At 40.9% G+C, this 22868-nt stretch overlaps 1 protein-coding gene across 1 annotated transcript in view; it reads right to left on the reverse strand.

Moving 5' to 3' along the window:
* SNX9 (sorting nexin 9) overlaps positions 1-22868 on the reverse strand; it is a 92279-nt gene that overhangs the window by 63806 nt on the left and 5605 nt on the right. The window contains 1 exon segment of the mRNA XM_042446479.1: positions 257-343. Within this exon segment, the coding sequence (XP_042302413.1) occupies positions 257-343 (87 nt within the window).

The following is a 22868-nucleotide window of genomic DNA, read 5'->3' on the forward strand; positions in this document are numbered from 1 at the left end:
CCCCCCCCTGGACGGCCAGCCATGATGGGCAAGGGTCAAGAGGGCAAGTTGTCTTCCTCACCTTACCAGTCAGTTACTGACTGACTTTTAAATAATATATCTATCTATTTTAGCTTATTTATCATTAGCCTCAAAGACAGAAAGGGAAAATGTGCAATTCCAGATTGAGCAACAGAATTACTCAAGTTTTACTTCAACAAAATTCCAGGAAGCTAATTAGCATGTGGTATTTCAATTTCCACTGAACATGTCTTACCGGATTGGTAATTGTGATTATTTCTCCTTCATTAACTGTCAGCTCATTATTTCCAGGTTCAGCAGCGAAGTCATACATAACCCGAGCCTGTAGGTGTGCAAAAAGAAGTATCATGTGTTTAGTTTAAAGGTCACTGCAAAACGTCACAGAAACCAGTTTTTACAATTAAGGAGAAATCAGCTCCTACAAAAAATGATAAAACAGCAGAGTTCAACTGGTAATGTGTCACCCATTCAAATTAACATGTTGAAAATCTGAACAAGAATATTGTTAAAATCTATAATGTTTAAAATTATATCCTTAATATGGCAATCCCCTAAACCTGGGCCTGATTATCCAGAAATTTTTCAAGACAAAGGTCAACCACCACTTATTCACAGCACAAGCAGCATTCTCCCACAACAAACTGTATAATCTACATGAACTAGAAAGAAAGTTGCAACTCTTCCAATGACTTAAAAAAAAAAAAAAAAGAACAGCACTGTAAAATATAAGTACTTTTGGAAAATCACAAGGTAGACATGAAGATAAGAATCATTCTATGTTGGCCTCCAGCACCCAATACTGTACACTTGGAAATTCCATTTATTGATCATGTTTAATACACAAAAAATACAGCTTCACCAGGCTGCACCTCTGCAGATTACAATGGCCATCAAAGCCCAACAGTTTCTGGGTTACAATGCAACAGTAATCAGCTTTTTTTTATTGCCCCTTCTATATGCCTTTAACAGATGCCTAAATTACAACATTTTCCAGATTAAGCTGTCCCCACTGTTTTATCTACTAAGAATTTTCTACATATTTGATTACTATTCAATGCATGAAATAACAAGGGTACTTATGAAAAGCTGCCTGTCTTAGTTGCCGCATTTGGAGTATGTTTCACTGAAGTAACATATAAACTCAGGCCATAATGGCATTCAGTACATTCCCCCACAATTTGTGGTATTAAAAATAGTGTCTGCTCACAACTCATTTTGTGACAGAGAGATACCTGAGAGGAATGCCTGCTTTCTCTTCTCTTAGCCTGTACAATTCAGAATTCTAAAGATACTAAAGTTCTGGATTTCAATGGAGCCTTATACAAAAATGAAGCACTAATCTGCATCTTGGACCTGCCAAAAATAATGTTTACTTACCAGGCCTTGCCCAAGACTTCAGCTACTCTCTGAGAGATTCTATTTGGAACATACATAGTATAATATCATTCGTCTTGCATTATCCTTGTGTTATTTCCACTATGAAACTGATATCCTAGCACTCTTGTGCACAGAGGAATAGTGGCACCTGAGTGTATTATAACAATGTGGTTGAATTTTGACAGACTTCTATATAGGGGTACATTTAGATATAATGCTAAACCATAATTAAGTTCTATGTGAAGGAGCTTTGTTTCCTCCTGTATTGTATGCCTTTATCTCCTCTTGTACATTAGTAGTAGTCTAGAACCTTGTCATTTCTGCTGCAACTTCATAACCCATGGCTAGAAATGTGCTTTTATTAAACCACAATCACCATTTCAAGTGAAATGAGAAGCCAGGCTTAACTACTTCCTTCTGAAGTCCTCCTCCCAGGTGTGTGGGAGAAAACATGTGAATATGCAAACTCAGGAGACTGCTAGATTCATTCACCAAGTGCCAAAACAAGTCTTAACACACTGTCACAGACAATGTATTGCCTTCTCTGGCCTGCACTCTCTGACACCCTGAAAAAGGCCCCAAAGAACCAACTGTGTCCTCTAAGGGCCTCAACCACTTTGCAATCTCCCTGATCTGCTCAATTCCTCTTTTGGAGTCCCTACTAACCCAAAACAGACTGAGAGGCGTATTCACAAATGGCTACTGGCACTTTAGGGGCTTTCCCCAAGATTTCTGGGAGAAATGATGTGTTGGAGGGAAAGTTGGAGCCCTTTGAAGTGTAAGGCAGGGAAGTGGTCTTTAGTTCTCTAGAAGTTGCCACCTCTATTTGAAGACATCAGGGCAAATACCAATGGAAGACATTGCCTTCTCAGAAGTCTGTATAATCAAAGTATATTTTTCCTGAAGGAAATTACAATTATCAATGACTTTTTTGCAATTCTCCTTCCATCATTTCTATTTCAAACATTTCTATTGGCCAATGTTAGTGCCCCTCTGGGGTATAACTTTGTATAAGACTCAGGACTGGCAAACACTTGACACCACCCACCTATTGCTCTGTCCCTTCAAACAGTCAACCAATCATTCCTCTTGACTTACCTAGAAAGCAGTCTGAATTTGAATCAGGACTGACTCATGTGCACATGGCAAGTTAATTTTATCAACACAGATTTGAACAGGTGGCAAGATCTTATTCAGTGGCTCTGAACCACTTTTCATAGGAAGGTAAATGCAAAAATTTTAATGAATTAAAGGAAGAATTTTGCTTACCAATCATTGGCAATTTCTCCAGTTTAAACACCTCCTAGCACCCATTTTTTAAACTGGAAGACTGCAGCATCTGGACTCCAAGAACCACTCAACAAGGCCTGACAAGACCAGCAACCTCTTTAAGATTTAAGATTCCTCCTTTATGACTTTATAACCTGTAATCCATAGCCTTAACAAGTTCATGGCTATTACTTTGAAAACTGTGTTTAGGGGCATTTTTTTCTGGGAAGCTTCTATCAAATTCTGAAATGGATCCATGAGCCAAAAAAGATGAAAGACCTCTGCTTTATGAGGAGTGCAACAGGAAATAAAATGTCCCATTCAACCTAAACAAGGCTTCATAACATCCATATTGAAATATCCTCCTTTAATTTCAGGATTCAACCTATAAAAATTTGTTCCAAAGTTATAGGATACTGCACAAGTTCTACTGTAAATCATGATCTCTGTCTGAATTATTAATAATGTGGTCCAAAAACCAGATCCCTTATCCACATAATCCAGTGAGCCCTCGATATCCACTGGGGTTTGATTTCACGACTGCCCCCCACCCTCTCAGTGGATACCAAAATTGGTGGATGCTTAAGTCCCATTGTATACAATGGGATATTAAAATGGTGTCCCTCATATAAAATGGCAAAATCAAGGCTTGCTTTTTGGCCTTTATTTAAGTCATAGATGACTGAATCTGTGGATGAAGAATCCCTGGATACAAAGGGCCGACTGTACTGAGCTGTCTTGTTGTAAACTCTTTTTGGTGAAATGTTGGTAATAAGACAGTCCTACAAATCTCATTATATTTCTGTGACATTTATGTTTTATATAATTATATCCCCACTGTTTAGAATTTACTACTCTGTCACACACTATAGTTAGCCAAATATGTGGTGACTGAGCTCCAGAAAAAGAAGTTTTACAAAACAACGGATTAAAGATCTGCTCTAATTGTCCTTATCTGAACTAGCAAAACATCAGGGCAAAGAGCAGATCTTGTCAGCTTCTCTTGGAATGTATGCAGTGTTGTCAGCAGGCCATTTAAATCAACTAATTTATATGAAGAAACCTTAAACTGTATATGACATATTCCCTTTTCTTATTAATTTTTATTTGAATGCTATTTTATTTGTTTTAATCAAATTATTTTTTTTTATTGCATACAACAAAAAGAAGAAACTGCACAGCAATCTATTCACAATGTGCCACAGGTAGGGAGCAGGAAATAATCTAAGTCTAGAAATTTTAGTCAAAAAAATTGACTCAAAATACCTGGGTCGACTTATCCAGCGGTCAGTGTAAGTACAGTACTTTAACTCATATATATATATATGAGTGTTTGTATATATATATATATACATATATATATATATATATATATATATATATATATATATATATATATGTTAAAGTACAGTACTTACATTACTATATATATAAATGCATGGATCCCCTCTACTCTCTCATCCATCCAGCCTTTAGGATGAGCACAAACAGTTATGCCTGCCAGAATTTTCTAAGTTCTTTGGCATCATTTTCCTTTGCATTATCATTTACATCTTTTGTTACATGCCCCTAAGTTTTATCCTCGACTTATCCATGGGTCATTTCAAAATCCATAATTTTGGCCTCAAAGCCTGCCCTTGACTTATACATGAGGTCAACATATACTCAAGTATATATGGTACACAAAGAAAAAGAACTAGAAACTAGACTTTATATTTTATTTATCTTTTTCATACACTGAAGAAAACAAATGAACCTCAATGTCATTACTCCTGACATATTTAAATGAAACTTGTATTGTTTATTAATTAATTGAATTGTTGTTTTCTCAGTTACAGATTTTGAAATTTATTATAGCATTTCTGTCAGGTAATTTTCCATATTGTTTTCCTTTTCCTGTTATTGCATTTGCTAGCGGCGGGTGGGGGGGGCTGGGGTGTTTTACATTTCAAAGACATAGGCGTGTTATTCTGGAAAATCAGTAAGCGAAGGGATCTTGTAGCAAGAACCTTTGAGAGTCAAAGTCTCAAAGGTGCTAAAAGATCCCTTTGCCCAATGTTTTACATTGTTACCAACTGGATTACCAATAATCTAATGAGTGGAGAATGACTGCCTATTTTGAGCATATTTGTCAGAGGAGATAAATCTGAGGTACAGCATAGCAATAATTCCTCCTTATCCATAGAACATTGGATATTGCTGTATTAGGAAACCCAGTGGGCACAAATATGAGAAAAAAAGTAATTGCTCTCTATTCATCTAAGTTTAGGTAATGCAGGTTTGATCAGCAAGGTCCTTTGGAATTCAATCCTGGATGGTAGAGGATTTTAGAGGACTGACTTCCCAGCACTTTAAGCTCAGGTGGGATGGCAACATCAGGAAGTCCTAGCATGGAGAAGGAGTGGAAGGGTGGCTAGTTCAACTTTCATCAGCCCTACACCGCATAGCAGAGAGCCAGTATGGTGTAGTGGTTCGACCACTGGACTGTCTCTGGAGATCGAGGTTTGAATCTCTGCTCAGCCACTGAACCCCATTGTGTGACCTTGGGCAAGAACAGGTTACTCACCTGTAACTGTGGTTCTTCGAGTGGTCATCTGTGCCCTCACACAATTGGGGTATTGCGCCTGCGCAGAGACTCCATTCGGAAGCTGAAAAGCTGAGCAGCTTGGCGGGAGCCCCACCTACTCCCATGTACTGAGCATGCCCAATCCCGCCAATCTAGCTCTTCCTTCAGTTCTCTTTCGTCCACCCCAAGAGAAACATCTCCTTCGGTTTGCTCCTGAGCTGAGTAGATTTCTACTGTATGGTAGATTTTTGTCTTTTCTCCCTCTTTTTCTAGCATTACCCTCTAAAATGTTGATTGTTTGTGGGAATGGGCCTACCACTTCTAGGCCTCTTATGGCCGCTCTGTTTAAACATAGCTCTGAATGTGACCGAAAAATTGCTTTCAATTATGGTCATTCTAAATGCCTTTTTTGTTTAGGGTAAGCCCATATTTCTAATAGGTCCCCCCATTGTAAAGCTTTCACTGTGGTGACTCTCAAGAATAGAGCCTCCAAACTCAAATCTTTCTTGTGGGAGCACTCTCTCTCTGTTGCCCAAAAATCTGCTTTGGCTGTAGATCCTTTGGGAAGAATTCCCATCCACAAACTTCCACGAATTCCCAAAATTTCAAGGCCTTTGACGTCGACAACTGCTACCCCAACGTTGACTTCGACCGCAGCTCCTGCATCACCAACATCGACGTCAATAGCCTCTATGTTGCAACCATCTTCTTCAGTCTTCTTTGCCTCAGGAGGTTCCCTCTGTCTCCCAACAGAGACCTCAGAAAGCTAAGAAGAGGCCTGACTCTTCTCCTGCTTCCCATGACAAGCCCAGGAAGATGCCTAAACCTAATGTGGTGGCTGCTCCCTCAACTATTTGGGCCCCGATGCCGACATCAGCCTTTTTTTCATTGTCTGCTCTGGCATCGACATCGACAGCTTTAGCTGCAGCTAAGCTTAACTCCACGTTGGCTTTCTTCATGCCTGCCTCGACATTGGCGGATGATTTGCCACCCCCCCCCATCCCGGTCACTGTTTTAGACTCGGCATTGGGGGCTCTGGACTCGACGTCGATGGCTATCTCTATGCCTATGCCATCTGTCGCCATTCTGGTCCCAACGACAATCTCTCCTCTGCCTGCTGTCCCAGCTATGTTACCGGCACAGATCCTGGCAACTGCACTGAGACCATACAGACTCTCCTTTTCGCCTCCGCCTCCTCGAAGACAGAGTCCACAGGCCCCCTTCACCTCAAGACCAGGATGGATACAGATTCGGCTCACCTCATTCTTTGGGATCCTACATTGCTCGTTATCGAGCTGAATAATATTTTAGAGAACGGCCCTTATCATACAGATCCTACTCTCCTTTCTATAGAGATCGGTATCTTCACCGCAATCTCCACGATGACTCCCCTTCTCACTTTCGACGCTGCTCTCGCTCTCCTCCTCGACATCATTCTCAATCCCGCTCTCCTAGAGATGATGGCCGCTATCGTTACCCATCACCACCACCTAGAACTACAGCCACTGTCTCCCGCCCTCCAGCTTCACCCATTCACTCTACGGCGGTGGCCCTTGTCTCGACGTCGACCTCGACATCAATGGTGAAGCCCAAAAATCTTGATTGTACCCTCAACGTCAATGGCCTCGTTGTCAATTCCTCAGTTAGTTCCACCTGTAGCCCTCTCTGTACCTACGGTGTTAACACTCGACTGAGGAATCCACATATGAGCCAGGGCTATCCCCTCACTCTCCATCACCGGTGATAGCTTCTCCCCAAGAAAAGGTTGAAGATACCACGCTTCAGTCTCCTGTTGAGGACGTTCACCTTTTCTCAGATGTAGTTTACAGGATGTCCAGGGCCATAGGTCTCCATGTTGACCAACCTCCTAAACCTCCTAGGGACCCAGTTTATGGTATTTTGCCTGTTCCTAACCAGCCGGCGATCCTTCCATTTTTGACTTCCTTATCCGATGTAAGGCACAAACCTGCCTCTGTGCCCCCAGCAACTAAGAAACTTGAGGGCATGTACAAGGGTCAACTGGTTACAGCTCCATACAGCTTCACCCCTCCTGCACCCAATTCTCAGATGGTCTAATCCACTACAAAATCACCAGGCAAGACCCATTCTGCCCCAGTAGACAAAGATGACTGACATATGGACATCTTCAGATGCAGATTCTACTCTTCTGCTGCCCTGAATGCCAAGATCACCAACCTCCAAGCCTGGCTTCCTTCATCCCCTATCTGCCTGAAGAACAAAAATCTGCAGCTATGGATTTCTATGCTGAGGCCCTTTCTTTGGTTAACCAACAGCTCCACTCGGCCAGACACTCCGTTGACTGTTCGGCTAAAATAATTTCCAGTGCCATTGTCTTTCGCAGGTTTGCCTTGCTCAGGTCCACAGATCTTACTGATGAAGCCAGTAACAAAATTGAAGACCTTCCTTTTGATGGTGAGGGCCTGTTTGCAGCCAATACAGATGACTCTCTCGGCACTGGGCTGACCACGAATAAACAACAATTCAAGAGACACCAATGGCATGACAGATCAGCCCCTTATTATTATTCTCAACTGCATTCTGGAAACTCATCCCAATATAAGGGCTCTTAACAACAGTCTTCAGGAAGACCCTATAAACAACACAACAATCAACAAAACAATCAACAACAACATCAAAATCAACCTATTAAATAACATAACAAAGGCTGTTAGCATAAGAGGAGTAAAAGTAAAGGGTAGTGAATTTAAACTACGTGCATTTGCGGATGATGTGGTAGTAACATTAAGTAATCCGCTAGAAGATATATCAAACTTACAAAAGGAGTTTGAGGTGATATCAGGTTTAAAAATTAATAAGAAAAAGACAGTAATTCTGACAGAAACATGAAAGGGATAGAAGATACGGAGTGGAACAAGATATCAGGTCTCCAGATAAGTTAGAAAGTAAAATATTTGGGCATAGAGCTGTCAAAAAAGAACACAAATTTATTTAAGCATAATTATAAAAAATGTTGGTCTAATATGAAGAAAGAAATGAAGAGTTGGACAAATATTAAACTATCATTACTTGGAAGGATAGGTGTACTGTAGTCAAAATGAAAATCCTCCCAAAAATATTATTTCTCTTTCAATGCATTCCAATCTTTCAGAACAATTCAATTTTTCTAAATGGCAAAAAGATTTAAACTCTTTTTCTGGGAAGGGGAAAAAACCCACATAAGACTAAAATGCCTTCAAGATTCTGTGGAAAGAGGAGGCTTTGCCCTTCCAAATCTAAACCTTTATTATGAGGCTTGCAGAATGATTTGGTTAAAGGATTGGTTCAAGTTAGAAAACAATCCCTTGCTTAAGCTTGAAGGATCAAATTTAAGATTGGGGTTGCATGTTTTTTTGTATTATGACAAAATAAAAGCTAACAAAGACTTTAAAAATCATTTAATCAGAAATGCCATCTATAGGATTTGGACCAAATACAAAAAATTGATTTGTAAAAAAATTCCAATGTGGTGCTCCCCTCATGAGGCATTATTAAAAACAGATCCATTTTAGGAATGAAAAAATGGTTGAGATATGTAGATCTGCTGAAAGCCTCATCACAAAAAAAACTGGGAAATGAAATCATTAGATGAATTAAAAAGAAAAGGGAAGATAAATAATTGGTTTATGTATTTTCAACTGAATGAAAGGTTTAAAAAAGATCAAAAAACCATGGGAATAATGAACATGAAATCGGAACTGGAGGAAATTATTTGGGCAAAAAAGGTGCACCAATATCGGCATTATATAAATGTTTATAGAAGTATTACACCAAAAATGAAATAGTTAAAACAAATATGGTGGCATGGGCACAAGATATTAGGAGATCACTAGAACTGGAACAATGGGAAAGATCATGGATAAAAAGAATGAACTACACTCAGTGCGAAGATATATAAAAAAACTGTTATAAAATGTACTATAGGTGGTACTTAACACCCATGAGACTATGTAAAATATACGGGAAGCATTCTAATAAATGTTGGAAATGCAGAAAAAAGAGAGGGACATTAATTCACATTTGGTGGAAATGTAAAAAAGCAAAAAGATTCTGGATGGCTATACGCAAAACAATAGATGAGATATTAAACATAAAGTTGGAGAATAAGCCCAAAATATTTTTGCTAAATATGGTCAATGATGATTTAGAAAAGAAATTTGGCTGTGTCTTATTTTATATGATTTGTACCGCGAGAATGCTTTATGCAAAATTTTGGAAAAGTAAAATAGTTCCTAAGGTTGAAGACTGGATACTGAAAGTGCAAGAAACATTAGAACTAGACAAATTGTCAAGAAAAACGAGGTACGAAAAATCAAAGAAATGTTTGGAGAAATGGAAACAGGTGTTTGAATATATAGAAAACAACTGGGGTCCCTTGACAACCAGTCTTTTCAAAGATCGGTGATTAAACAAAAAATTATGTAGATCACCACAACCATAGGGTAATGGTTTAAGAATAGAGGAAGTATAAGATAACACAGTGGATATTATAAGTAAAGAAAGATATTTACAGTCTAATCTGCTTATTTGTTTATCTTTTTTTTTTTTAGGCAATAGGATCAATACAGTCACTGGGCAAAACTCATATGGAAGAATGTAAAAATCCCCTGCTCAGTTATATTATGATTTAAAATAATGTATATGTTTGTTTCTAGGAAAGATACTCAGAACAGGGAAAGATAAAGTAAAAGACATAACGGCGATTAAACAATGTTATGATAAACAGGTTTAACTCTTGTAGCAGGAAGTTAGAATCTTAGATATAAAGACAGTGTATACTAGTCATAATGAGTGAGAATATTTGAGTAACCATCGATATCAAGGTATTTTAAGTGATGTACTCTTTAGTTAGTTATATAAGGAACAGGATTGTTTATGTTTGTATGTTTTATTATTAGGAATTATGTCTTTTTTATGTATCTGTAATAAATTTTCAGTAAAAAAATTATTTAAAAAAAACCCCAACAACAATCTTTGAAGAAGCTTTCTTCCTTTTCTAAGCCTCATTTTTGACAACTCCACCAAGACGACAACACCATCGTCTATCCTCTCTCTCCCTCTGTCTCCTCCCTGACCCAGATCCAACTTTTATGACCAATGGTGCAGAATGACCTCCGACACCTGGGTCCTTACCATCATTCATTTGGGTTACACCATAGAATTCTCAAATATTCCTCCATGTGGCGTTTTCTGTTCCACTCCATCTTCCCCTACTCTCCAGGAAGAGATCGTCCCCCTTCTTGACAAAGGTGTCATCCATTCCACCCAGTTGCAGCCTGGACAGCTTCTTTTCTTGGTACTTCACAGTTCCAAAATGAGGTGGTGAGCTTCGTCCCATTCTGGACTTTAGAGGGGTCAACTCTTACATCAAACCTCCCAAGTTCAAGATGGTAACTCCCCAGTCAATTCTCCCCTTCCTCCATCAAGCAGATTGGTTTGCGTCGATCAATCTGAAAGATGCGTACTTCCACATCAGCATCAGACCACAACACCGCAAATTTCTTCGATTTGCCAAAGATGGAGATCTCTTTCAATATACGTTCTTCCCTTCAGCCTCTCTACCTCCCCACACGTGTTCACCAAATGCATGGTGGCAGTCATCTCTCACCTTCGAATACAAGGAATAATAATTTTTCCGTATCTCAACAACTGGTGGCTGGTGTCGTCTTCTCGAACACAGTTGTTCAAAGACATTCATGTCACTTTGTCTCTCATCACTGACTTGGGCTTCACCATCAATCCTACCAAGTCTATCCTTTTCAACCAGTCAGAGTGATAAAATATGTAGGCACATCTCTGGACTCTATCATGGCATGTGCCTATCTGCCTATCAGAAGAGCAGGCTCCCTCTGGGATCATCTCCGTCCGGTCCTCTCCAAGGTCTGCCCTACAGCAAAGGACATTCAGCAGCTTCTAGGCTACATGGCATCTACCACAGCTGTGGTCTGTCTTTCCCGCCTGAGGTTCAGGCCCCTCCAAAGATGGTTTCTTTCTGTCTTCAATCACCTCTAAAACAAACAATCCAAGAAACTTGCCATTCCCCAACAGGTCAAGGACTCTCTCTCCTGGTGGCTCATTCCCGACAATGTCCTCAAGGGGATGCCTTTCCAGGCCCCAGAACCTTCTACGATGGTCACCACAGATGCATTCACAACGGGCTGGGGCGCTCACCTCAAAGATCTCTGCATTCAAGGTTGTTGGTCTCCCTTCAGAGAGAGAGATACACATCAATGCCCTCAAGATCCTGGCTGTGATCAAGACCAATAACATAGAGAGGGGCTATACTTTCCTCACACTCACTTTATAATGTAGGCACCTTATTGAGGATGTGGAGGCAGCCACTAGTGCTAACATGATACTTGAAAAAGAGCACAGTGGCAAACTGCTGCTTTGTCAGTATCATATTATGAAGGGATTTAGAAGAGGAAGACAAATGTTTCTTCTCCCTTATTCTTATCCTACTGTTTTTGCTTTGAACATTTTTTCAAGTATCCTTGCAGATTAGATTTTCTTCTGTTTTGTTAACTACCTCCTCTGCTTTTAATTAAACTAGTATTCGGAGAACTTGCCCTAGTTTTGCACATTTAAAAAGCAAAACAAAACAGTACCTTGCTAGAATGAAAATCTGCCCAAATCTGCTTCTCATTTTAAAAAACAGTAAAATTTGACATGCTAGTTTGTTGCATCCTCTGTAGCACAACTAGCCAAGGATGATGCAATTCTACCTAAATTTTGTATAGCCAATATACTGTCTTAAATTTCTTGCATAGGTGCCTATGCAAGCTTAATGATGATGGCATGCATGTTGTGTATGAACATAGAAGTATACTGTAGGAAGGAATTAATCTTTAGCATACACCGCTTGTCTAATTAATGTCAGGAAACCTGCTTTGAGTATTTCTGAAACAAACAGAAATGACATGCTAGGAAACAATTACTAGCATAGCTGAGTGGAAATAAGCTCTTCAGCAAAAAAATGGAGTGCAATATACTCCAAATCTTTGTCAAACACAAAAAGTTCCTGAAGATTTTTCTCTCTCCATGATTCATTAGGTCTCAGAGACTATGACAAATACTGAAATGGTCTTTTAAATGCTATTTTACTATTATTATTATTTTACAATTAAACCATGTTCTTATTCTCTTACAAGTATTTATGAAAACCACCTTGGAGCTACTATTGAAGGGATTTATGAAATATAAAGTTGCCTCAGAGTAACAACTTATTATCAGAATCACATACAGAAAATAAGTGTTTATTTTTTAAATTTCCTTTAATGTAAACATTTATGTCAGATTTTTAATTAGATAATGTTACTTTTCAGAACACAACTGCAGCGCCTAAGTGAATCAAGGGAACTGTGGATCAAGTTCTGCTCAAGAGTTCTGTGTGTATATACATATGCATGAGTTTATAAGATTTCTAATTCACATTTCAATAGGAATCCTTAAAGTTGCTGAAAACATTCATTTTTATTTAAGTACTTTTAAAAATCAACTACCTGCTACTGGTAGGACCAAATATTGAGTCAGGCATACCGTTACTATAGAAGCCATGAAATCCTGGAGGTGTAAAATCACACACATAACAAAACAAGAACAGTCCTACTGGTGTTCAGTGTTGTCCATCCCTCTTATTTACTGCTCCATGGTTGCTGTTGAAATATGCATGCTTTATTTGAAGATGCCTACAAGTGTTGTTCTCCACAAACCTCACTAAATTATTAGGATTTAGCATATGCTGGCAGATAGATACTTTCTGATTATCAAGCCCAGGTACCTAATGGAGCATTGTTTTCTCAGATGAATATGAATACATGAATATTTTTAAAGTGTTTAAATTTTTGACTGAAAATAAAATATGCACACAATAACTGCTTGGTAACACTATCTAGTCAGACTATAAACTACAGTAGTTCTATTTTCAAGAAGAAATTTTGCTTATGTGTGTGTTTTCGCCCTTGTTATTTTCAAATTAACATAAAGAAGACAAGGACGTCGTAAGATCTAAATCAGCTGATAAATAAAAACTCCTGATCTATCCTGGTCTAACACTGCACTACTGTCTTAAAACCCAAAAGGAATCTGCTATTGCAATTAAGGCCAAAGCAAAGATATTAACTTCCCATGGCAAGGTTTCTTTGCATAAAAACACCAACCCACCACAAAACTATGGAAATTTTGGATTACTTACCCAGTAAAATATAGCCATTAACATTCCAAGGAGGGGAAAGGACAACACTGCATATGACAAACTACTGTATACTGTGCATAATTTATCAGTTAATAACAAAATGAAGGACAGAATGATAGCACCTCCATGACTGTTATAAACCAGAAGTTATACAGTGGTACCCCGGGATACGAAATGCGCGGGTTACGAAATTTCCGGGATACGAAAAAGTTGGATTGGCAAAAACTGTTTCGGGTTACGAAATATATTTCGGCGCGAAATTCAAATGCTATAGGCTTCCAGCGCTAACGGAAAGCTATTTCGGGTTACGAAATTTCCGCGTTACGAAGGGAATGGTGGAACGAATTAATTTCGTAACCCGAGGTACCACTGTATTTTGCAACATTATGAGACTGCAAGAAAACTGAATGATTACGGTAGTCAGAATTTTATGATTAGTTATGTTGCTACAGCTACTGAGTGAGGTAGGTTTGCAATAAGGCCTCCTTTGGTTGTCAAATAGTCACATAAGAGTTTCAGGAGCTTGAGAGAGCCGTTATTTAGCAATAGACCACATACTTTAAAAACAGAATGTTCCAGGTTCAATCTCAGACACTTCCAGAAAGACTGCTGAAACAGTGAAGAGTTGCTGTCAGTCAGAGCAGACAACACTGAACTAAATGGAACTATGACATGATTTAGAAGCTGTACAAACAGCCTCCAGCTGCCTCTTCTTCAGCCAGATCAGGGCCGTGGCAACTGCATGCCATGGCCCCAATCCAGCCTTTCCAGGGCACAAAAAGGAGCTGCAAAAAGTGGCTTCTTATAGGCCGCATTGCCACGGCTTGGCAACCCTCCTTCATGGCTGCAGTGCCAGAGGAGCACCATAATGCCATGCATGCACTGTGTGGAGCAGTATGCGGCATCATGGTGCCCCCAGACTGGCCTTAATGGCCGGTCTGAACAGAGCCTGAGTCTTTAAGTAGTTTCTTGCTGTTTGCATACCCCCCCCCCCCCGCAAAAAAAAGTATGCATATACTGGAGTATAGAAATTCAAAACAACCTTGAACCCCATTTTGGGAGAAAAGTAGGATATAAATCCATTAAACAAACAAACAACAAATAAGAGATATAAAGGCCTGGAGGGGAAAACAGAAAAATTAAGACCAAAAATTGTTCCACTCCTGACATAAACTACAACAACATTTCTGTATTCTCCAACTGGCTGAATTTGTGAATTGCTGAATTCTAGCTTGCTGTTGCATGTGAACCCAGTTCTGCAAACAAACCATGTTATCCCACAAACCACAATTAGAAGTCATGGATTGCTGTTGGCTTACAAATTCTGGCTTGTTTAAATCATGGTTTGCCATTACATTCCGACCAAAGTGGATCCCTCAATTGCCTGCCCTGAAACAAGCAAACAAAAGGACAAAAAAGAAAGATGATAAAGAGACAGCAAAATGTGATTTGCTTGGTCAGCTACAGGACAATTCTTAGGTGAAGCAATAAACTATGGCTAACATAAACAATGGCACATCAGATACTGTTATCTTATCACCCATATTGGCCTGGCCACCTTGGTTTTCTAGATAATCAGAGCACAGCAAAGGTTTCATGAACCCTACTCTCCAAATTGTGGGGGAAACACAACCTCCAAATTTCATTTCTATTCCACTTACGATGATTGGTGCTATATTATATTCCAACACTTCTGCAATGTGTTATTTTGGCAAAGGCTGTTCTAGTCCTACAACAACTCCATCAGATAATTTAGACTAAGGGATAATGACTTGCCAAAGATACATTGTAGATCAGAAGAAAACTGAACTTTGGCTTTTAACATTCAACATGATGCTCTGATATACTACACTGGTTCTCAGAGGCCTTTGCTCATCTTATCTTACATACATCTAAGATTAGCCAGCCAACATACTCCAACACCACCATTTAGTCAGAAGACACTCTATTACAAATCTTCTACATTCCATGTGACAGAACTCAATCTGATCTATTGTCTCAACTCACAGACTAGTGTACTGATAGACCATAAATCTGTAAAAGGCTTTTTTTTAAATTTCAACATAGTACAGTATAATGCTAGGAGATGATTTTCTTTAATAGATGCAGAGAGCAGTCCTGCTTCTTTCTGTGTCCATAAGCTACCTCATAAAACCATGCAAATTTAAAAATCATCTTCAAAAACTATCTTCAAATCTGTTATCTGATAAACAATAAGCTTTCCACTCTTAAGCAGTATCAAAAGAATCCTGTTTTAGCTTTCCCCTTCCATATGTAAACATGCAGAGCGCTTCATCATTTCCCCAAATCTACTCCCAACAAAAGTATCAATTTCAGTAGCGGGGTGTATTTTGCATTAATTAATCAATTTTTACTAAATGGACAGCTGACCTTTGGCCACAAAATCACACTCAAGTTGTCTTACAGTTATAAAATTCAAATAAAAGCAAATATGATTAAAATATCAGAAAAGATGTAAAACAAAACAGAAAGAAAAAATGAGAATCCCCATCAACAATATTCAATTTAGATGCCAAAACTCTGTTGCTGTTGTTTTTTTAAAGTACTGTATTTCCCTACCAAAGGAAAACCAAGAAGATAAAGTTAATCTGTTCTTGTGCAGGGAATTGCAGAGCCAAGAAACAGCCACCAAGAAGGTTCTCTTTTATGTTCCCAACAAATATGTCTCTGATGGTGACAAGACAGAGCAGAGGACCTCTCCCAAAGATCTGAACATTTGGGCAGGCCAGTGTAATCTATACTGGCCAGTTTAATCTAACAAACAGCCTGGCCCCAGGTTGTACAAGGCTTTAGAGCAAGAGTGGGAAACTACCTGAGGTCCACTGGCTGCTGCACACACCCTGCGGCCCTCTAAGATTGGATAAAATGTAATTTACTCAAAACGTCCACTTGTACTCTATACAGAGTGGGGGCAATTTTGTCAAGTTCCCCTCCCCCTACTGCTTTAATCCCAGGAAAGGTCCTTTTCAAAAGCAGGAACTGAACTGGAATATCAAAATAATGGAGCAGGAAGGTCTTTGGGAGGCCACAAAAATGGCTACGTAGCCCACAGGTTATAATCAGAATTTGAGTTGTTTCTGGATTACTGACCAATGAAGCTGTAGTAATTAGGGAGTCATATGCTACCTATTGCTACACAACAGTGTGGTTGCAGGATTCTGAACCAGTTAATATTTCTGAACACTCATCAAAAGCATCCCTATGTAAAGTCTAGTCCAAACAATAAGCAATCAAATATCTCCAGAACATATGAGTTGGCACATTTGAACCCTGGTCTCCAGGGCTGTAGTCCCCAATGTTCAAACCACTACACCAGGGGTAGGCAACCTTTTTGAGCCGGGGGCCGGGTTGCTGTCCCTCAGACAACTGGGGGGGCTGAAGCCGGGGGGATGGAGCTTCCACCCTCTGGGGGCGGGGCTACATGCCAGGGGTGGAGCTTCCACCCTCCGGGGCGGAGCCTCACACCGGGGGCGGAGTGTCCACCGAAGCCCTGCGGGGAGGAGGAGGCGTGTGCCCGCCCTCTCCTCCTCGGTCCCTTCCTTCATCCGAATGGGCTCCAAGGGGCCCTTTTGGCTGAAGGGGATGGAGGGCTGAAAGGAAGGGCTTGGGCACCCGTCCCAGGCCCTTCCCTTCAGCTCTTCTCTTCAGGCGAAAGGGCTCCAAGGGCCGTGGAGGAGCCCAGGAGGCAGCAGGCCGCTTCTGCGGGCCCCTTCTCGGCCCGAGGCCTCCCTCAGGAGACAGAGGTCTGGGGCCGCAAGGGCCCTGGGAGGAGCCCGTGGAGGCAGCAGGCCGCTTTCGCGGGCTCTTCAGCCCATGTGGCCCCAGACCTCCCTCCGGAGGGAGAGGCCTGGGGCCGCAAGGACCCTGGGGGGAGCCCACAGAGGCGGCAGGCCGCTTTCGAGGGCTCCTTTTCGGCCCATGTGGCCCCAGGCCTCCCTCCGGAGGGAGAGGCCTGGGGCCGCAAGGGCCCTGGGGGGAGCCCACAGAGGCGGCAGGCCGCTTCCACGGGCCCCTTCATGCAGCCCAGGAGGAGGTGGAGGAGGAGGTGGTGGCCTTGGCAGCGGCAGAACCTGGCTGGGAGCGGTCCTGTCGCCTCCATGGGCCACATTCGGCCCACGGGCTGGGGGTTGCCGACCCCTGCACTACACAATGGTGGTCAGAGAAGCCATTTGTAATAATAATTTTAAAAATCCGAACCTTCTAAAAAGCACTCTTCCAAAATACATCATGGATGATTCTCCTCCACCTCCTTTCACTAGTTTCTGCTTTTGCTATGATTTCCATTTTGGTTGTCAAACTTTTTAGCATAATGGGAGGAATCGGTAAGGCTGACCAATCTGTTTACTCCTTTTCTCTATTTTGCTGTTGATGCATACTCAGGAAAGGATTCTGGTTTGAGCAGTTTGCTTTGCATGCTGTACGCTATAGCAGAGTCCCATTTTTTCTCTGCTCATGCTTTAGTGTATTGTTTACTCCAGGTAGACTACTTCAACCCAACAGTAAAACTCTGTGTTTCTCCAGCCCATCTCTTCCTAACGCCACTGATGCTAAAAAAAAAGTCCAGCTAGACAATGGTCAAGGAGGAAAGGGGGGCTGGGAGGGTGTAAGAAGACTTTATAAAAAAAGTTTCTTTGTCAGAAGCTTTGTTAATTGAGGCAGGACTGTACCATTTATCATGCAGATAAGAGGGAGGAAGGCTTCTTTTAAGAACTCCATTACACTTCAGGTGATCTGTTCTCTGGCACAACAGGAATGCAATGTACTATATGTTCAATTGTTTGAAGAATTATGGGTAGAACAAGGGTCCCAAAATTTAACATCACACAAAGAGTATCCACAGAAAGAGGAAATTCTCTACTTCAGTCACCTTTCAGATATAATGAGCACGATGGGCAACTGGGAGAAGCTCATATGCCTCTTCACAGGTAGAGACTACAGGTTTTGGCATTCCTGAATCTTTATGTTGTGCTGACTAGCTATTCTTCCATGAGTAACCACATCCCTACTGTCATTTGTGTGATTACACAATAGGAAGTCAGAGAGGGTGTGTGATTCTCAGGCAGTATGTGCACTATTATTTTACAAACAAAACACAGGATGGTGTTTATGAGTGGGCTTTAAGCACCTCAGTGGAGAATTCATATACCAAATGTTAACAGCGTTCAGGGAACTAGCAACTTTAATTAACGGAACTTCTACGTGGCTAGAGTAACATATGTTTAAAAATAAAATGAGGAAATGTGAGCTCAATTTTCCTCACTTGTATAAAAAGAGGACAAAGTAGGTACTTGATCAGTTTATAAGAAAGACATTAGTAGCTTCATTTACTGTAACACCACACTGTAGAATTCAAAGACATAGCCGTGTTAGTCTGAAAAAACAATAAGCAAAGGGATCTTGCACCTTTGAGACTAACTGAAAGACAGAGGTTGGTTGCATGAGCTTTTGTAGAGTTGGGCCTATTTTCTCAGATGCAGTGTAGTTACCTACCCCTTGTAGGTAAAAACAAAGCTGAACTTGCAAGGTTGAATGGCACACAGCATGGAGTATTACTGTGGTGTGTCTTCAGGTTATTTCCGGTAGTACAATACAACCCCTGTATCTATGAAGGATATGTCCCCAGACTTACCACAGATACTGATGAACCCCATATTTCTAGTGTAAGTTGACCACAAAGACATGCTGGAGGACCTCCAGATGCCTAAAGACACCTTTTATTCCTGATGTAGGTAAGTGAAACTGCAGTGACTAATTCTGCAGATACAGGGGTCGTACTGTACATTCATCATTACACACCCAATGTAAAGCATAGCTGTATCAGCAGATCCTAAGATTAAAGTGCTACTAGTCCTTTACAGTTAGAAAAGCATAATACAAATCTTACTGTATCAGTAAGTATCATGGTGAAAGAGAGAGGGGAATGCAGCAGCAAGATGACTCAAAGAAGAAAGATGCCCAGTCTTTAACTAAACACCTTTTTTCCTTGTCATTCTCATGTCTTTATAACATAAATAAACTGATAATGTTGTTTCCCCCCCCTTGTATCAGCTAGCTAGACTGCTGTTAATTAAAGACAGGATCTGATCTGAACAAAGCAGCTGACAACTGGGGATCCTGAAGGTCTCTCAGTCACAGGGTAAGCATAAGTAGAAGTCCACTTGGCAGCAATTAACAGCAACACAAAGGAAAAATCCTTATAAATGGGGGAAAGAGTATCAAAAAGCTAAGCCAATGTTATTGAGTATCTGTTGTATAAATAATGGTGGTGCATACTAGTCAGCAATGTGAGCTGTGAAGTCCACATCAAGTAACCACTACTGTATTTCCAAGGCTCAAGCGTCCACATCCACTACAGCAGTAATAAGACTACAGTTCTACTTGACAAGGTTATTGTATGGATTTCTGAGATGATATATGCAGGGTTGCCCACTGGATTTCCATGGGAATGCTCAAGCCACTACACCATGCTGGCTCTCATTACAATAATTTCCTAGGCCTATATCCAATTGTTAGTCTCAACTGAAACAGACCTACTAAATCAAAGGGAACTCTGTAATCAATTCATTTATGTTCATTCATTCAGTGGGTCTACTCCAGATAGAACTAACCACAGGTATTAGGTCTTAGGCCTCATTCATACCATAGAAATAAACCAATGTGGAACCAATCTATTTCCATAAAGTTCACACTTGCCCCGACCGCAATCGGTGCAGTTTGTGATGTGTGTGTGTGTGTGTGTGTGTGTGTGTGTGTGTGAAAAGCCCACTTAAACTGGTGCATTTGGCACTGGATCTCTTATTGGTTCTTTTCTAAAGAACCACAACAATCTGAATCTTTGATAATGGGAATAAGCTATTGGATCAATTTGGATCATCCAGGACCCCCGAAGGCAGCCCTCCCTCCTCCTCCTCCTCCTCTCCCCACTGCGCCTTCCTCCTCCTCTTCCTTTCCTTGGGGCCAAAGTGGGGCAGAGGCAAGGAGGCCCCAGGTTGGCTTGTGAGAGAGCTGGCAGGGCAAGGTGGAAGGGAGTGAGATGGAGTGCCACTGCAACCTCTGCCATGGACGGAGATGGTCCCCCCGGAGGGTTCCAGTGAGCAGCAGCAAGGCGAGGGGCGCACCAGAGGGGAGCCCAGGAGGCAATGGAGGACAAGCCGCTGGAGACCGAGTGCCAGGGCTCAAGTGTTCCCGATGTGCCACCACCCCCCCTCTATTGTTGTTGATGTTATGTGCCTTCAAATCATTTCTTAGGGCACACTTGTCATGGGGTTTTTTTGGCAAGGTTTGTCTGGAGGGGGTTTGCCTTTGCCTTCCTCTGAGGATGAGAGAGTGTGACTTTCTTTCTTTCTTTCTTTTTGGCCCGCACTAGAGCTGAGAGAGGGGCAGGAGTGGACGAGGAGGTGACAAACTGATCGGTAGAATACAGGGAGGTCTTTTAAGAAAGAGTGGCACTCCTCCTCTGCCGCTATGTGCCTTCAAGTCATTTTTCATTTTTGACTAGGCGCACCTGTCATGGGGCTTTCTTGGCAAGGTTTGTTCATAAGGAATTTGCCTTTTCCTTCCTCCTCCTCTCCCCTCCCCGCCCTCATCTTCTTCCTCTTCTTCCTCACCCCCCCCGCCATGATTATCACTCCTTGGCATTTTATCCCCATTGCCCCTCCCCAGTCAGTGTGAAAGACAAAGAGGAGTAAAACCCCATGGAGAGATTCAATCACCAAAATAACCCGGTTTCCACATCAGGTTATTTTGTAGTGTAAATGAGGCCAAAGTTATCTGCAATCATCAGTTATGGAACATTGAATTTTCACCTATTAATGTGAACTTGCAAACTGGATTATGTAATACATCTTCGCTCTCAACACTTACTTCAAATTCAATGTGGTTAATATTGATTACACTGACATTTCAGAAGTAGGCTGTCCACTCAACTAAATTTGTTAGTTTAAAGTCAGTGTCTTTTATTATTTCTGGATTTTTAAAACATTATTAAAGAATCTCTGTTTTAAGATAAAACTGTTACAATTATCCAGTTTATTGTTTTAACAGCAGATCTCAAAAAATGTAGTTTCTGAAGAATGTGAACACAGCATCTGCTTCTTGGAGCTCCTAGTATTTACTATTAAATAGGTTTGGAATGTAAATAAAGTCAATCCTCCCGCAACAAAACATTTCCTTATTCCTGAATATTTTTCTTAAATGTTTCTTAAATGTTTTTCTCCACTATTCATCAATCAGTTTCATTTGAGTAAAGAACAGTGCACCCTACCCTTTGCTTCTAAAGAGCATGTCAAATAAAAGACGCCACAAGCCTCTTGTTTACAGAATGAAGTTGCATTGGTCTGGCACCGAAACAATGACCCTTCATTTCCTTTGAACACAGTGCAGCGGCCTGTTCCAAACACAGAAACAAACACCAATTGGGCTCTGTTTCTGTTACTGCCTAAGCGGAAAACTATCAATAGCTTTGGCTTCCAACTGTTGGCAAAAGGAAATTCACAGTGCATACAGTGTTAATAATGCTTTATAAATGCCGTTCCATGTAAAAGCAAAATCAATGGAGCACAGTTCTTTAGTACCACGCAACAAAAGTCAGAAATACCATAGACCTCTATAAAAGGCCCTATACTTGAGTAATAAAGTAATTTCTATTTTACTACCACTATATAGTTCTGTTGATAAAGTGGCAGTGATTCAGTTAAACAACTACATTAAGAATGAATAAATTTTCTCACAGTATCCCACTGAAAATGATCTAAGGAATTCAACCTATCAACAAGCCATCTTCATATTAATGCCACAGTAACCAAAATGGGTAAGAAAGGCACCCAGTGCATCTCAAACTTTGCCCCACAAATCTACTCAGTCTTTAATCTTCTGCCATAGTAACAGCTGACTTACTGGTGAATGGATGTGCAGAGATATTGCACGTCAGAATTGTGTATACCTCCTCTGAGTCCCAATTTATAAGATTTTTATGAGTCCCAGTTTATAAGATTCCCCCCCTTCCCTCATCTCTCCCTTTTAAAATGATCCCTGGCTGATGAAGAAATTTAAGTTTGGAAAGCTAGTAGTCAGCTTTTCCTTTCCATGGGCTTGCCATCCACTGACTGAAGCATCCACGGGTGGCCCTGCCCCATTATTCTCAATGGTGCACATGCTGTGCCAATACAGCTGCATGCATATCATGCCACCACTGAGGAGAACAAGACTTGAGGTCCCATGAAATTTGCCATCCCTGGCGAGGTCCAAAATGGATCCCCGCATATATGAAGGGCTGGCTGTACTAAGATCTTTGTATATTTTCGCTTGCCATCACTTCCTTTGTTATAAAATGTCATTGTTGTTGCTGTTAGCTGCCCTTGAGTCAGCCATGACTCATGGCCACCTTGTGGATGAGAAATCTCC

Source organism: Sceloporus undulatus, chromosome 1 (assembly GCF_019175285.1).
Source record: "Sceloporus undulatus isolate JIND9_A2432 ecotype Alabama chromosome 1, SceUnd_v1.1, whole genome shotgun sequence".
Taxonomy (NCBI): domain Eukaryota; kingdom Metazoa; phylum Chordata; class Lepidosauria; order Squamata; family Phrynosomatidae; genus Sceloporus; species Sceloporus undulatus.